The 16129-nt window shown below is 43.1% G+C and overlaps 2 protein-coding genes across 2 annotated transcripts in view; one reads left to right on the top strand and one right to left on the bottom strand.

Moving 5' to 3' along the window:
• MAK (male germ cell associated kinase) overlaps positions 1–7108 on the top strand; it is a 30436-nt gene extending 23328 nt beyond the window's left edge. Inside the window, 2 exon segments of the mRNA XM_030492207.1 lie at positions 1964–2092; positions 5028–7108. Coding sequence (XP_030348067.1) covers positions 1964–2092; positions 5028–5179 — 281 coding nt within the window. The 3' untranslated portion in view covers positions 5180–7108.
• Positions 7109–8958: 1850 nt separating this feature from the next.
• LOC115610523 (transmembrane protein 14C-like) lies at positions 8959–12549 on the bottom strand. Its single transcript, XM_030492194.2, has 4 exons — positions 12400–12549; positions 11949–12050; positions 9977–10061; positions 8959–9764 (listed from the first exon to the last, which is right to left on the bottom strand). Exons 1-4 carry the CDS (start codon positions 12473–12475, stop codon positions 9707–9709), a joined length of 321 nt encoding a protein of 106 aa, XP_030348054.1. The 5' UTR covers positions 12476–12549; the 3' UTR covers positions 8959–9706.
• Between the last annotated feature and the right edge of the window lie 3580 nt (positions 12550–16129).

Below are 16129 nucleotides of genomic sequence, written 5' to 3'. Positions count from 1 at the left end.
GTGTTCAGAGGTAAGAACTGTGCTTTTCAATAAGATTTTTTTAATTTATCTGTAGTTATTCTGTTATTTTATAATGTGCTTTTTTTTTTTTTCTTCCCATGTTCTCATGAACAAAAGATCACCCTGCAGACCTCTCTGATTCCCCCAGGCTGTTTCTCCTGGCTGCACATTTCCATTTCCTGCAGAAGGGTTCATAAAGGACACTGGACATTGAAAGGTGAGGAAAACCAAATAATGGCTGAGCAATTTTTGACAGGATAGGCAGCTTTGCTGAGCTGTAGATAAGAAGCAGACAGAAGTAGTCTTTCTGAGGTTATATAAATTAAGGCCTGTCATGTTCTTATTTTCAAACCCCAGAATTTTAAGGGATGCTACTGAGCTGTCAGAGCTATGAACCACTCCCAGTGAAATAATGAGGAACTGAGGGAATAACATTCTCTTATGTGTGTGTGTATGTGCACAGGCAGGTGAACAAATCACTAAAGCTGTGTTGTTTTGTTTTTCAGGCAAATTCCTGAAAAGAAAGAACAACTTAAAGACTACAAGAAAGTTAATTTTTTTAGAGTACTTTTATTAAAGTTGTATTTTTCAGCAAGGCTTTTGTGTCATTCTTTATTATGCTGGAGACTGGCATCAACAGGACACAGGGAGCCCACATGGACACCCAACTACTTGTGGAACTGACAAAAGTGACGGTTTGGAGAGGCTGATGAAACTGAGTTAACTTTAATGCTTTTTGTTAGTGCTGTTGAACAGGGAGATATGCAATGACACAACACAGCTGTAATTAGCTGAGGATACCTTTTTGGGTTTGTAGTTGACCAATTTTGCAGCTTATAGATCCACTGCTCTAAGCTCTGAAATTATCACAGAGGGCTGGGAGTGTTTGTGTGAAGTGAAGCATTTTGGGATTGCACTGAGGACAGAGATTGAGGAGACAGAAAAACTGTTAAATCAGATACTTTGTGTTTTACTGGAATTACCACTGAAACCATGCTGAATACTAGTATGATAAAAATGCTCACACTTGATAAAGGTCAAATTAAATCTACGGTGTATGGCCTTGTAGTTCACAGCTTTAATACTACTCAGTACAGAACCACACCACTAGAGAAAAGCTTTTCTCTCTGGACATTTTGCCAGCACAGTATTAACACTGTCCCAGGTGATGAAGGTAAGAAATTTTCTTGGAGGAGGGAGCCTAAATATTGTAACAAATACCTCTTCCACTGGACAATAACTTCAGTACCGATTTCGTGGGTAAATGCACAATGTTTCTCAGCTTCCAAATAAGGATGGTTATGTCAACCATCCCAAGGTAGCACTGCTTTAAAGAAAGAGATGGACCAAAACTAGGCATTTATAATCAGGGTTAAAGAAGGATGGTAATTGGGTCTAAGTTTTATGGCAGGCTTTCAGCTGCGAAACTGGCAAAGTCAACTTCAAGTGGTGCACCTCTTCCCACAAGAGAAGTTTGGTTCCATTATTTTGGATAGATTTAGGCCTTTAGAACATGTTGAGCATAAGAGTGCTGTTGAGCACCAGCTTTCAAATACTAAAGTGTTTAAAGCAGCTTCCAGTAAAGCAAGTAACTATAAGTAAAAGTAAGATCCTACCTTTCTCTAAAACTCAGTGTAAACCTTTCTACGTGGTTTAAGTTTAATGAAAATGCTAATGAAATGTTCATTGTGCTCTGTTGTCTTTATTCCTCCTGAACTGCAGATCAGATGTACTGGATCTGCAGCGTAGCAAGTCTGTTAAGTGCTGTAAAAGGTCTAACTAATACACAAAGCAAAGAGTTAACATACACTTTTTTTTCAACAGACAAGTATTAGGGAGTTTTTAAAGAACATTCATACTTGGAAATCTTGTGGTTCTGCAGATATATTTTGAAGTGGCTTTAAAAAGTAGGCAAGGTTTTCTGAACACAACTGAAAATATTAAACCTCTGTAATGTCAACAGGAAATCCTGGCTTTGTAAGTGGTGCTGCTTACAACCCATCAGGAGTATATAACTCTTCCTTTCATAAAAAAGAAGTTGGATCAGCAGGACAACGGATACAGCTAGCTCCTCTTGGTGCACCTGTATCAGGTAAGAAACATCCTTCTACCACATGTCTGAGACAAAAAGAAATGTTCATTTCCCATGCTCCCTGAATTTATTCCTATAAATTTAGATTTTGGATTTTTTACCCTTAGCAAAGTTTTCCTCAAGTTTTGTAAATAAAATTCCTGGGCATAAATTGTTCTTAACAAAATTGAATGTAGATGTCTAGAGGCAGTCCTGATAGGTAAAGAAATTGTTACTGTTGTTAGGTAAAAGAAAGAATAAAGGTGCAATTGAACGATGCTGATCCATGCTTACAGTGGCCTCAACAGTTTCAAAAAAGTCAAAGACCTCCATCAAGTGACTTAGTAAATTCACAAATAATGTTACAGTTATGGTATAAGCAGTAAATTCAAATTATTTTCTCTCATTTACTGGCCTTGCCAACTTGGCCTGTGGTTTCTGCAGTGATCACATAGGCAGTTTTTCACTGTCTTCATCTCACTGGCTATGTAAGCCTACGGATCCCGAGATGACACTTCTCTTGTAACCATGAGGTATCACAAGAGTCCTTTGTGAAGTCAAACTTTCAATGTCACTACATTGTACAAGGGAAAAGCCAAATGAGAATGCAAATGATGAGTTCTTAATAGTTATGATACAGTAATGATGTAACTGTACATTAATGTACATTAAAAGACTGTTTCATCAGTTAAAAACAATGTGAAATCCACTCTGAATGTAACTGTTACCTTGGATCCTCTATGCTGTGGATGACATTCTGAGCACCTTCCTTGCTGGCATGTTTCCAGTTCAGGGGAGGTGGACAGAAGTGCTCAGGATGTAGGAGAAACTGGTTTGTGAATGAAGATTTAGAACTGTTGTCCAAACCCAAGAGCACACTTTGCTAGTTACTTCAGAGGAAATGGCAAGGACCTAAACTAATCGGAATTGTTCAACTAAAGGGCCTGTGGCAGACCCATCTGATGTGGTCCTCCCTAATGTTGTCTTTTTGCTGATGTGCTCTTATTAGTTACCCGTTCCCCTTAGACACTTGCAAGTAACCTCTGAAAAGGAGAGAGGGAGGGAAGGAAGGAGATGGCATACATACATCAAATATGCTTAGATGTATGCATATTCTGAATTGATCAGAAGCCCACCAGGGAAGGCTGGAGCTGCACTTCATTATCTTATCAACTCACAGCTGAAACACAACAGCGAGAGTTTTGATTTGTCACAGTGTGTGGATCAGTAAGTTCACAGGAGGACAAAATCTGCAACTATCTCTAGACTGCTGTGAATAGTGAGAACGAAAAGGAATTACATGTGGTGATCCAAAGGGAAATAAATTCACTGTTAATCTGTAATTAGGAATTGAAAATGTGTAGTAAAGTCAGAAAGGCTGGCAGATGGAGGTCAATTAAGAGACTCTTCCATGTCCTGGAGAAGAACAAGAATCCTATTGCTTAACCCCCTCATATTTAGCCTAAATTCTGCATACTTGTATGGGAAGAGAGATAAGGATGAAGCAAATGGCAGGTTTTATCTCGTATCTGTCAATATTTAACCATTAACATTTTTGGTGACCCTTTGCTTTGTATTATGCAAACTGAAATAAGTTATGCTCTCAATTGTTTTTATTCTGTTGTCTTCATTTGTTAAGTTTTTAATGCCATAATTTAAATAATCTAATGTAGCATTTTCCTCACTTTCTCTGAGGAAAATGCTAAGACCCAAGAAAAATGACCTTTATTGCCAAGAGAGGGGGTAGGCTGGAATCATACTTGTTGATGAAAGATAGGGAATGCCAGCCTACAATAAAAAGGAACAGTATTCATTTTCAAAGAGGTAGAGATATGACCCCCAATTTCAGTTCCCTGAGAGTCCTCCTTTTTACATATCTTGATCCTCACCTGGTTCCTTAATGGGTTCAAGCCACTGTTTTAAAATACCACAAAAAAATAGGTGGTTTTCCATAAGAAACAGAACGATACATAGGCAGGAAAAAAAACCCCAAAGCTGTAATATGTTAAATTTAAAAATAAAAATAGTAATATTAATAGAAGACTAAAATACAAAAGTAGAAATGGAAAGGGCAGGATATAGTTTGGGAATACTAAGGAAACAATAGTAAGGTATAGTAAGAGTCTGGATAAGAGGTCTCAAATGACTGACTTTAAGGGATTGGGAAAAAGGCAGAATTGGTGATGAACATGAGGAAAACTATGAGCTGTACCCCCCTGCAGCAGGACAGATACTTTAATCACATGAAGCTTGGGGTACTGGTATCTATCTGAAATGCAGAAACAGGAAATCTGAGTAGGAAGGATGGGAATACAGTAGTGCACATTTCAGTGCCTGAGAGTAGGTGGATGCCAATATTAAGAGAATAATAAGGGATAAAAAAAACCCCAAAATATCGACTTGGACAGATCCTACAAAATCAATAGACAAACAGGAGAAGGAGATGAAGAGAACTCGCCACCAGGTACACCACGAGTTCTCAGCTAAGCAGGAGGGGAATAAAAGGCATAAAATCTCAAAAGGAACAAGAGGCTCTCCAGCAGCTGTACTTCAGTCTCGGCTGCTTGGGTCTTAATAATTTTATCAAAGCTATAATTATATGCTTTTTTAAATATTTGAGATAGAGGAAAGAACACTTCCATTCTGTAGCGGTTTTGTAACAGGAGATACAAACTTGTAGACATGCACATCAGTTTTTGCACTGAATTTCAGTCTCGGTGTTTTCTCAAGGGATTGCTGCAAAACAAGTATCCAGTAGATGAGAATAACTAATAAGATACACAAACTATAGAAAACATTAACATCATCTATAAACAAGCATAGACAGCATGTCAGAGAACAAAGCATCCTGCTGCGTTAGCATCCTTGAGTACAAATCGTCTTCAAGCTCTTTTATTTGCAGAAGAGTAAAATACCTCTTGAGTCATAGTTAATTCTGAGTTCTTATTCCTTTCAGATTATTCGTGGAAAACCAAAGCTGCTCGTGCTCAGTTACCAGGTCCTACTTTCAATTCAGCAGCCAAAAACTTGAGTATCTTAACTCGCCCACCAATTCAGCCAGTACACGGAAGAACAGACTGGATGGCCAAATATGGAGGAAACAGATAGAAAGTATATATACATCCTTATAGAGGTTATGTCAGCTGTGTTCAGTTCTGCACTGGAAACCTGAAATGCCTATTTGCTCTAACTTGTCCGAAGACTATGCAACAGTAAAGAAGGAAAAAAGACCTTGCGTTCTATTACCTGTATAATACGTATAATACCATGTAAAATAGTGTCTATACAGTAGGATTTACTGAGGTATTGTATGACACATATTGCCAAAACTACAGAGAAGTAGACTTCACTCGACACTTTTCTATAGATGGATCTCGTCATACTCTTAAAACAACTGTTATGGTTGTTCGCCCAATGCAACATCCACTATTGGCATGTGTCTGAAGTACACGAGCAGCTGGAAGCAGGGCTAAAGCAGAGCAGCACCATGCTTTCAGATATTCAGCTAGTTCCTTACCAAAAAGATCAGAGTGAAAGCACAGACAGGGCTTTGTGAAGGACACCACGCTCTCCTACGAGGATTTCAGAGCTCACCTGTACTTCAAGAGCTACTTAGGATCTGTAATGTGCAAATATTCATAACAACGAGGACTCCTGGTGGTAGGACATACACAATCTACTGATAAATACTACACAAGAAAAGGTCTAAAAACTTAGCCCTTACATGGCTATAGAATGATATAGCAATACTGTAAAATAGCTAAACAAGTAGTGGATGCTAGACTGATCTCGCCAAGCAGTAGTGAAGCCTGAAAATTAAATTCTACTGTTACAATTAACTTATTACCATTTTTGGTCAAAGATCTGTGGAGATTGATATCTGTCCTGTCAAGGGGGTGTCACAGTGACATTTTAAGGAGCCTAAACCAGTGCAGTCTGTCAGTTAATTTAAAAGTGACTTAGTCAAAAAGGCATGAATTCTCAGTAAGCTCCTGTTTCTACATGTCTTTATTGGGTGATCAAACTAAACAACACAAGTTGAATAAGCTACGTGAGGGAGGATATTGGGCTGCTCTTCAAAAACGCTGATTTCTGGTTTAGCTCTTAAAGGCTAACTTAGGTACCTGAAAGCACACAAAAACTTTAATAATGCAATACCTCACTGTTTATATGCTTACTCAGTACTTTCTCTGGCTTCCATGATAAGCTTTATAATAATATCCTGCAAAGGACCTTGCAATGTACAATAAATTGTTTTTTGGGCGTAGGGCTAGGCTACTTCTGTTAACAACTGCATTTAGAGCAGATGCTTTAGGCCTAGTAGTTACATTAAACCTGCCATTTTAAAGTATAAAATGACTATGTTCTTTAAAGATGTAAAGCTGTTAATGATTACATTAAGCATTGTAAAAAATGTATTTGTATGGCTTTTATAACTGCATATAAATTTTAAATTCCTGTTGTTGACCTAATGTGCTATAATATATGGGTTACATTAACTTCCTGGAAATCAATTTAATCTAAACCAGTTGTACTAAAAAGTCAAATATTTTGTTATGAAAATTGCACCTAAAGAAAATGCCACTTTCAATACTAGAAGAGCTAGATAAGGATATCTGCTTAGTAATGCACTAGACAGTTTAATTCAATTTCCATTGGCCTAGGCTTAACTATTTGTCATTCCCTTAGTACTAACAGATGCCCCTATGCTATTTAAATGCATCTTAAGTTATCTGTAAAGTATACCTGTAACTGGCTGCGGCAGAGGACAGCCTCAGACTTTCAACAGGCATAAATGCACTGGTTTTGTAATTAAAAAAAACCCCAACCAACAAACCAAATAAAAAAAAAAAACCCAACAAGAGAAATGAATCACTCATCTCTAGTACAAGATGCTGTGATTTGGTTAAAATCACAGTCAGGTCAAGGAATTGACTAATAACGTGTCCACCGCTCACATGTCTGTAAGTCACGTAGAGCAGAAAAATAAACAGCTACTATTTATGGCACTAAACATGGCTAGAAGAAACATGCTGTCCTTACCATATGGAACAGCTTTGACATAACCATAACAGCCTTTACTTGTCTGTAATCAAAGCATGACAAGTGTTCAGAAATTCTTCTCACAAACAGAAAGAAAAATCAGTAGTAAGAGCAGATACGCTTTGTATAGTCATTTTAACTCTGATTCATTGATACATGTTGAACCGTTAGTGCAGAAATACCATCTAATGCTTAGGACATTTAATATATATCCTGATAAAGTTCCAAGGGGGTAAAAAATATGTAAGGCTAAAGCTTTTCTCTCCTCACTGGTTTACTGCAGTTTCTCCTGAACATGGAAAGCAGTAATGAGTTCTACCAGCTGTTCTGAATTTAAGCTTTAATTAAGGAATTACTGCTTTCCGAAATTCATGAAACAGCAGCAAGGCTTAAGAGTTTGGCCTAAGAGTTTAAAAGCTTATCAGTCCAATTCCCTGCTTTCTGTTGTCTTTATTCCATTGAAGGAGAATCGCAGCCCAAACGCGAAGATACCTGATACGAGACCAGCATTATACAATTAGAAAACTGCCAAATTGTGGCTGTTCTCATTTTATTGCAGAAGATGTATTTTTGTTTGCATCTTCTACAGAAGAACACTGCTTCAAAAGCAATTCGAAACTCATACAGTAGTTTAAAGAGAAGTGGCTTAAATGTTAATGTCTGGCTGATGAAGCTTTTTGAGCTAGAGCAAAGATATTCAGACATCTGCCCACCAACGCTGGGTTCATGGCCTGGGATTAGGCACTTAAAAGGATGATTTATAAACAAAATCATCTGCTGACCTGCACACCCCTTGTTTCCGTGCAGGGAGGTAAGAGGAAAAAGTAAGCACCCGAAGCTGAACTCTGCAGGATGATGAATAACGCCTCTAGGAAGGTGTGCAAGTACACAAGGTGTGCAAGTTTCCCCTCAAGAAATCTCACTGCCTGTGCTTAAGCCAGCTCTGACCCAAGTTGTGTGGCCTGAGACCCTTACCAGAGTTGTGCAGGAGCAAAGGTCTCAGCATGTCCCTTCTAATGTGGAACCCAACCTGCTTGACTTGGCATCCTGGCTTGACCTCAGCCCTGCCTCACTACTGCCACTTGCCTGGCAAACCACTGGCTGGCAGAGCCTGGCTACCACCACAGGACTAATTCTGTGCCTCCTGCCCCAGCAGCAGCAGTTCACTGCCCAGCCTGTTTTGCTGCATCAAGGAAAGAAAGAAGGAAATCCACAAGATGTTACTCTCCTGCTAAGGTACTGGCCTGATATCTAGAGAACTCTGAGCAACTCCAGAGGGTCACCAATCTAATGCAAGCACTGCTTCCATTTCTCCCAGTACCAGCACCAACAAAGAATGGCTGAAAAAGTGAAGCTCAGAACCTCTGCACAAAGGGATGTAAGTTAAATGAGACCAGACAAGGGATATGGTACCATCCATGTGCAGCGTCCAGGATTATTTCTGTATCGCAGGTTTATATTTAGAATGATTTCAGGCATCAGGGGAATCAACTGAGGGCAAAGGCTGATCAACTTCAGTCTTTAAACTTTCATAAGGCATTTTTCAAATCTAAACTAGAGGATTCCTCTCAGAAAGAAGAAAAAAAACAAACCAAAACAAAATAAAAACCAACTCTAATATAACACTTCTCTGAACACATGGTCTGCATGCTTTTGTTCTCTACATCTCCCCCCTAGTTCATGGGATTTTTATATTTGCAAGTCACTAGATTCAGGGAATAGAGTAAAGACTATTTACATAATTCATGTTTGCAAATACATCCAGGCACCCTGCAGAAAAGACACGAAAGTGTATCAATCCAGATGATAAACAATTAAAGAAAAAGTTGTGTGGCATGCAGAAGTTTGCAATAATGATTTGTTGGTTTATTGAGAATAACATTTTAATGCTCATTAAATGCAAGAGCTATGCTTACAGTTCAGCATTATCTAATAAAGCATATTTTTTATTTATGAATAATAATTGTAAAAGTGAAACAAATTACATTTAGCTGGGCACTTTTGCTTACAAGTAATTGCAAGTAACAGGTTTGCATTCATTGCTCTGACAGCCTGCTCCATGATTGTGTTTTGTGGGACATGGTTCTAATACACAGTGCTGGAAGAACAAAGCCCCTGACTGACAAACATGATGACAGGATGAAGTGGCACAGAAAGGGAGAAGTAACACAATAAGCACATTTGTTATGGTAGTTACTAGCTATAAATTGGCACCTCCTCACCCCTTGGTTTTGGGCTATATATGATTTTAGAATGATAAGTCCAGATAGCACATTTAAGCTTCAATCCTGCAACTATCTATGTGTAAGTGCCAAGAGGCCTTTGCCTACAGTAAGCTGCAGGACCAGAGGCTAAACTAATGCTATAATCATATTTTCTTGCTTCAAAGTGCAGAAAAAAAAGTGCAGTTAAGACAAATACTATTTTGGAAAACATAAGAAGGGCTCTCCTTTAAAAAACACAGCTCACGTGTCAGGATATAAAAAATACAGTGCACAGGTAGCAGTGCCTTTCCCACTTCTGTATAGCACGTTTAGGCAGCTGCATTTTCAGGCTTCTCAATCACATATCTTCAAGTGACTTGATGCAGACTTATGGCTCAAGAGGCTTTTCCATGAGCTGCAGTCCAAGCCGTCCAACCATCAGTAAACTGTTGAACAGAACAGTTGTTACAGAAAAAGTAAATGGGGTGGAGGAAAAGAACAACAAGGAAGAAAACATCGACGAGATTTCATTTAGCAGAACTCCACCAGAAGACTTCATTTTTCACCACATAGCATTTTTAAAACAATATAATCCACAAATGAGTTAAATAAAATGCTTATTCAAAAATACAGGCAAGAACAAAAGAGAGGTGACTACCTGGCACCAGCAACTATCCCAGGCATTGGTTTTCTGGAGTTGTAAAATCTCATTCCCATAACAGCAGACAAGGTCCCAGACGCCACTGTTGAAAAGAAGCCCAGTCAGAACAGAAATACCAGCGCAGTGCTGCAGCGCTTGGACATTCAGCAGCACCAGCGCAACAGGCCTCTGTCCACAGGCAGGAATGCCTCCCTCCCTCCCTCCTCTCCCTAGGGAGGCGTATGCAAACATTTTACTTATTTGTGTTAAACAGCAGAGCTGTTGCAAGCTTCTCAGCAGCATCAGTAAGCATGCTCCAGTGCTCAGCAGAGGCCTATACATCTCATCAGGGCTGAAGCTACTGTCTACCCTCCAATCCTCTGGGCAGATCACTAACTCTCCCCCAGCTTCTCCTTATTTGCAGAAGAATGATTATTTCCTTGAATACAGAGAGGCCCAGAACTGCCAGAAAACTGGGAGGGTGACAAAGTTCACTACATGGGAAGCAAATCTTATTACAGTTCCTATTTCACTGTGACATTCTGCTCTGGAAGACAGCACTAAATACTACAACTAGAAATAAAATAGCCCCACTTGAAAATATGGATTAGCAAACAACAAGCCATCCAAGGGATTAAACTGAAAGAGCAACTAACATTTTAAACGTTACTCCAAATTATTTAATCTCTAGATCTGGGAAAAAATCCCATCAATATTCACACAAAAGTTACAGGGCCCTTGTTTCTTCAAGGAAGAAAGGCAGGTGGAGGCGTTGTATACCCTTCTCCACAGCTTCCGGTTTGTTTGCATCAGACAGAGCAAAAGCTATTCTAAAGACATCCTGCCAAGGTTCTTTTTCTGTATTTCTACCTAAAGCTCAGTGGAAGCCACAACTGTACATCACAGCAGGGCTGAGGAGGAATGGATGAATAAAGAGTTGTGCCAGAATGCGACACAACACAGCTTTCAAGAGGTCCACTTGAAAGCACTACATGCACCACACCAGGATGTACGGAAGCTGCTCATCTCTCTGTCGTGACACTGATGACAAACTCATGCCAGAGATGCATAGCCATTCCCACAGCACACCAGAGTGGGAGACACAGTTCACAAATGGAAACTCTGACTCACACTAAGCTGTGTTTTATGTTTCACTCCGTACTGACAAGACAGTTTGGGCCTCTGCAGTATCTGCCAGGGGTTGTTTCATAAAGCCTCTCAGCACGTTACATGATCCAGTCCTATTGGTTTTAAGCAGTCTTAAATCACTGTGATGCTACAGTATCATAACACTAGTAATACTATGACATAGTTACAGAACTAGAAGGAACCTCAAGAGGACCCCTAGGCTAACCTAGTGCCCAAAGGCAAGATCAATCCCAGATACTGGTTTAACCAGTTATTAAAGTCCTGCAGTGATGGAAGTCCCCAAGGTCCACCTGACCTCTTCCAGTGCTTCATAATACTTTCCACTGACATTTCATCCTTCACCTGAAGGGTTAACTGCAAGCCAACCTACCACTTCTGGCAGAATAGATCCTTGCTTCCTTTCTTTTACATACTCCAGACTGTTCTTCCACAGTATATGATGCCTTAAAACATGCTCTGCTCTTCTGAGATGCTTGTGCAAACCAGCCACATGAAGCCACATACTGCTTGTCACAGTGCTATCACTATTGAAAAAACACTCCACAACAACAGGCTAAAAATGCTGTTTCACAACCATTTTCCACATATGTTTCCTGTGCCTACATTAGCTTAAACAGGATCTGATCTGTCAGAGGAGATAGGTATTTTTCACCAACTCTGGCTTCAAGGACAACCTAGGTTTTAGAACCAGGTACCACGCTCTCATACAAATACCTCCTGGCTGTAGGCAGCAGGCCCCGCCACCACTTAAAACATTTGTACAAATAAAAGGGCATGGGTCAGCTGAAACGTGGTAGGAAGCAGGTTACTATCCCCACTGCTACCAGCCATGCACACTTACCAAGGGAAAGCCACACATTCTTTGGATCTTTGGACTGCTGGTAAGCGCCTAGTCCTGCTAAGCCACCGAAGAGAAGACCAGCAGCTAGAGAAGGGACGCTGCCTTGAATAAAATTAAAGATAAAGCAGTTAGTAAAAGAACACATATACTGCTGATCTTGCCAGACCTCGGCCGAGCACCGTGCCCATGCAACAAGGACTCAGCCCGGCGTGCCGGGGTCACCCCCGCTCGGGGCCGGCACACAGTCCCGGAGCCTCAGGGCACGGCCGACACCCCGACACCTCTCTGGACAGCATTTAAGCCCCTGAGGTCCGCCCAGCAATGACACAGCCCCTCCTCCCGCCCGCAGCACTCGGACACCCGCCGGGCCGGGGCCGGAGCCGGGCGGAGCGGAGGCTGCCTGCGGGCAGGACCGGGACACCCCCGCCCCGCCGCCGGCACCGGCACCTACCTGCCTTGGCGTACCCGACGACGCCGCCCGCCGCCACCAGCGCCGCGTAGCCGAAGCCCAGCCAGTCGTACTCCATCTGCGGGCAGCGCAGGCCGCAGGCAGCGCCTGGCCGAGCCCCGCCGCCCCGCGCTCCGACCTTGGGCCGCCCTCCCCGCGGCGCCGGCACCGCCTCCCCCGGAGGTCCCGCCCGCAGGCCTTGACGGGCACACGGGGAGCGGCCTGGACGGTGCTGGAGCCGGCGGTGGGGGTGGGCGTGGGGTCTGTGAAGCGTCTTGGTGCTGGGGTTCCCCGGGAGCAAAGCTCTGTCATCATCGGTTACCGACACGGGCAGAGCCTGCAATAAAGCAAAATAAAGCCACCTCCTCCCCTTCTTCCAGGGTTCAACATCGCTCCGGGCTCCCGACGGGTGGGAGGGGGGGTGGCAGTCAGTCCATAAAGCCTCTTCGCCGCTGCTCCTGCCTCTTCACACTCTTTCCCTGCTCTAGCATGAGTCATTCCCATGGGCTGCAGTTCATGAACTGCTCCAGCGTGGATCCCCAGCGGGGTCACCTGTCCTGCCACAAACCTGCTCCATGTGGGCTCCTCTCTCCAAGGGCCACAGGTCCTGCCAGGAGCCTGCTCCAACGTGGACTTCCCAGGGGGTCACAGCCTCCTTCAGGCATCCCCCTGCTCTACCATGGGGTCCTTCATGGGCCGCAGGTGGATCTGCTCCACCATGGACCTCCATGGGCCGCAGGTGGGTATCTGCTCCACCATGGACCTCCATGGGCCGCAGGTGGGTATCTGCTCCACCATGGACCTCCATGGGCCGCAGGTGGGTATCTGCTCCACCATGGACCTCCATGGGCTGCAGGGGGACAGGGTGCCTCACCGTGGGCTGCAGGGGAATCTGCTCCGAGACCTGGATCACTTTCTCCCCTCCTTCTTCACTGACCTTGGTGTCTGCGGAGCTGTTTCTCTCACATGTTCTCAGTCCTTTCTCTGGCTGCAGTTGCTCTTGTTCAGTTTTCTTTTTTCCTTCTTAAATATGTTATCCCAGAGGCACTGCCACCATCGCGGATGGGCTCAGCCAACAGTGGGTCTGCCTTGGAGCCAACTGGAGCTGGCTCTGCCCAACATGAGGGCAGCTGCTTGTGTCATCTCACAGAAGCTATCCCTGCAGCCCTCCCATCACCACAACCTTGCCACATAAGCCCAATACAGATGTCAAAAGAAGGCATCTGGATTCCCCACAAACTCTGCTGAAGACATAGTGCACATGCGGGGTGACGGTGGTGATGTGCTACAGGGCACAATCCCCAGCACCACATGGAGCGGCTGCCCCAGCACTGCACTGGATGCAGTCCCAGCTCCTGAGGGATGGTGCGGCTCTCCCAGGCTAGGGCTGCGGAGGTGCTTGGGGCTGATCGCTGCAGAGCAGCTTTGCAGGAAAGGCCTTGGACATCCCAGGGTGTCACAAGAAGTTGCCTATCAGGAAGCAACATGTCTTTGCAGCAAAGAAGGTAGACAGAACCCTGGGTTGCAATAGGCAGGTCAAGGGAGGTGATCCCTCCCCTCTGCTCAGTGGTGACAAACAGCTGGAGTGCTGGGTCCAGTTCTAGGTTCACCAGAGCAAGGCAGACAGGGACATACTGAAGCAGGTCCAGCAAGGGGCTATGAAAATGATTAAGGGCTTAAATCATCTTTCATACAAGAAGTGGCTGAGAGAGCTGGGACTATTTGGGCTGGAGGAGTGGAGGCACAGGAGCAGGCATCTTATCAGTATGTATAAATATCTGATGGAGCAGAGTAAAGCAGATGGAGCAGAGTCTTCTCAGTGTTACCCAGTGACAGGACAAAGGCCAATGGGCACAAGTTGAAATACAGGAAATTTCTTTTAAACATAAGTAGAATACTTTTCATTGTGAAGGCGGCCAGCCACTGGAAGAAGCACTCGGGCAGGCTGTGACATCTCTATCCGTAGAGATATTCAACACCCAACTGAACACAGCCCGAAGCAAGTTGGCTGTGCTTTGAGAAAGGGCAGTTGGACTTGGTGGTCTCTAGAGGTCTCTTCCAACCTCAGCTGGTCAATAACTGTGTGTGACACAAGCTCTGTGAAATCGGTGCATGTTTCCCAGCTGATCTCTGCCTCCTTCCTTCCCGGCTGTGCTTTGAGAACTGAGCACTGAGGGTTGTGCTTGTGACAAGATCTCTTATGTATTTTACAGGAAGGAAAATATCATGAGGCCCAGCTGACATAAGAAGCAAACTGCCTTCTGACCCCTGGCAGACCTTGTTCATTAATGTGTACCCAAAGGTTTATCAAACTTGGCAAGTTTCAAGGCCTGCCTCTAGAACAACACAAATGACTTGTCGATCATGCTTTCTGGTTTGTGGGGATTTTTTTCCTCAACTGCACTACTGATGATAGCTTTGCTTAGGCCTAGATATATCTGCAAGGAAAAAGCAATCAGAAGATCTGAGGCTTGCAATCTGCAAACTATGGTCAGACCAATTCCTTCACAAGGCAATGAACTGTCCTCCATGCTTGCTTCCATAAAAAACTACAAAGAAGAAGTGTTCAGCCTAGAACTTTGTTCTGTTGTATGTGAACGATTAAGAGACTAGGACAAACATGTTCTAACCAAAAGAAAATTAATACGATTGTCAAGCTTTCACTAAACAAACAAAACAAAATCACAAAGGGCCGCCTATTGCAGTTTTATGAGCTCTATGGCAAAGCAGAGTTTGGCCCAGGTTTTCTGTAAAAGAAGGATTGCAGTGAACAAATGACACTTATCTAAACAGTATTTTTGTCCTATTTAACTTATCAGCTCTTCACATTCTCAGTTCATTCTCTCATGTGCTGTGTTTTCCTTTTCCCATCTTTGTTTACTTTCTACCTCCACCCTACTTTTGTCCTCAGGCTTTCTTTGTCTTTTCTGTTGTCCTCCTCTTCCCCACGTTCTTGGGTTCTCCCTTACTCTAAGCTCCTATTTCCTCTTAAGACCTCCTCTACTGCCCTTAATAGTGGGTGCATGGAAAAGACTAACACTACAGATCATATTTGATGATGCTTCCTGCCTTTTGTGGAGGCAATTTGCACTTTTGTGCCATTACATGGGATGCAAATGTTTGGTTTAGGCACATAGGGTTTGTGGTGGGGCCTGAAGCATCTAGCCAATGTAGTGCTAACGGCTGTCTGCCTGACTTGCTGATCAAAACCAAGCAGGCTCCTTTGTTTAAAGCAGGACCTTTACTTTTGGTTTGACATACTTAATCAATTAGAGATAGTAAGGTTTACCTGTTACCTACTTGATGCCATTGTTTCACCTTGATTGCCTATTTCTAGGCCATTTCTTGTGCCAGTTTCCAGCCTCTTTGGGTTCCCCTCCCAGAAATGACATTCACGCACTGGCCAGTTGTTTTGTCATTCCTATGAGTGAGCCTTTCTGCTCACATAGCAAACCGCCACCGTGACAAAATTTCTGCTGGCAGTCACCAGCCACGAGCCAGGAGGATTTGCTAGGCAAAGACCTTTTCTTGAACGGCCCTCTGTTAGCAGAGTTCGAACTCTTCCCTGGTTTCTCTGGCATGGGGAGAGGAAGGAAATGGCAAGCAAAACCATAGCTGTAATGTGGCACTGTGAATCTGAAGCAATGAAAATCTGTCTTCATTCAGCTCTGTTAGGAATGGATTTGTTTGCAGAGGGCCAGCAAAAGTGCCTCTCTGCTGTGGAGTAGTGCCA

This window comes from Strigops habroptila, chromosome 1 (genome assembly GCF_004027225.2).
Source record: "Strigops habroptila isolate Jane chromosome 1, bStrHab1.2.pri, whole genome shotgun sequence".
NCBI lineage: Eukaryota > Metazoa > Chordata > Aves > Psittaciformes > Psittacidae > Strigops > Strigops habroptila.
This window is presented reverse-complemented; position numbering and strand designations above follow the sequence as displayed.

What these genes read in the sequence shown, in the direction of transcription:
- LOC115610523 (XM_030492194.2), bottom strand. Translation starts at nt 12,475, where the DNA reads ATGGAGTACGACTGGCTGGGCTTCGGCTACGCGGCGCTGGTGGCGGCG. An exon ending in GAATGTGTGGCTTTCCCTTG is followed by an intron (nt 10,062 to 11,948) that starts GTAAGTGTGCAT and finishes TCTTTTCAACAG; the next exon opens with TGGCGTCTGGGACCTTGTCT. An exon ending in GGGATAGTTGCTGGTGCCAG is followed by an intron (nt 9,765 to 9,976) that starts GTAGTCACCTCT and finishes TCTGTTCAACAG; the next exon opens with TTTACTGATGGTTGGACGGC.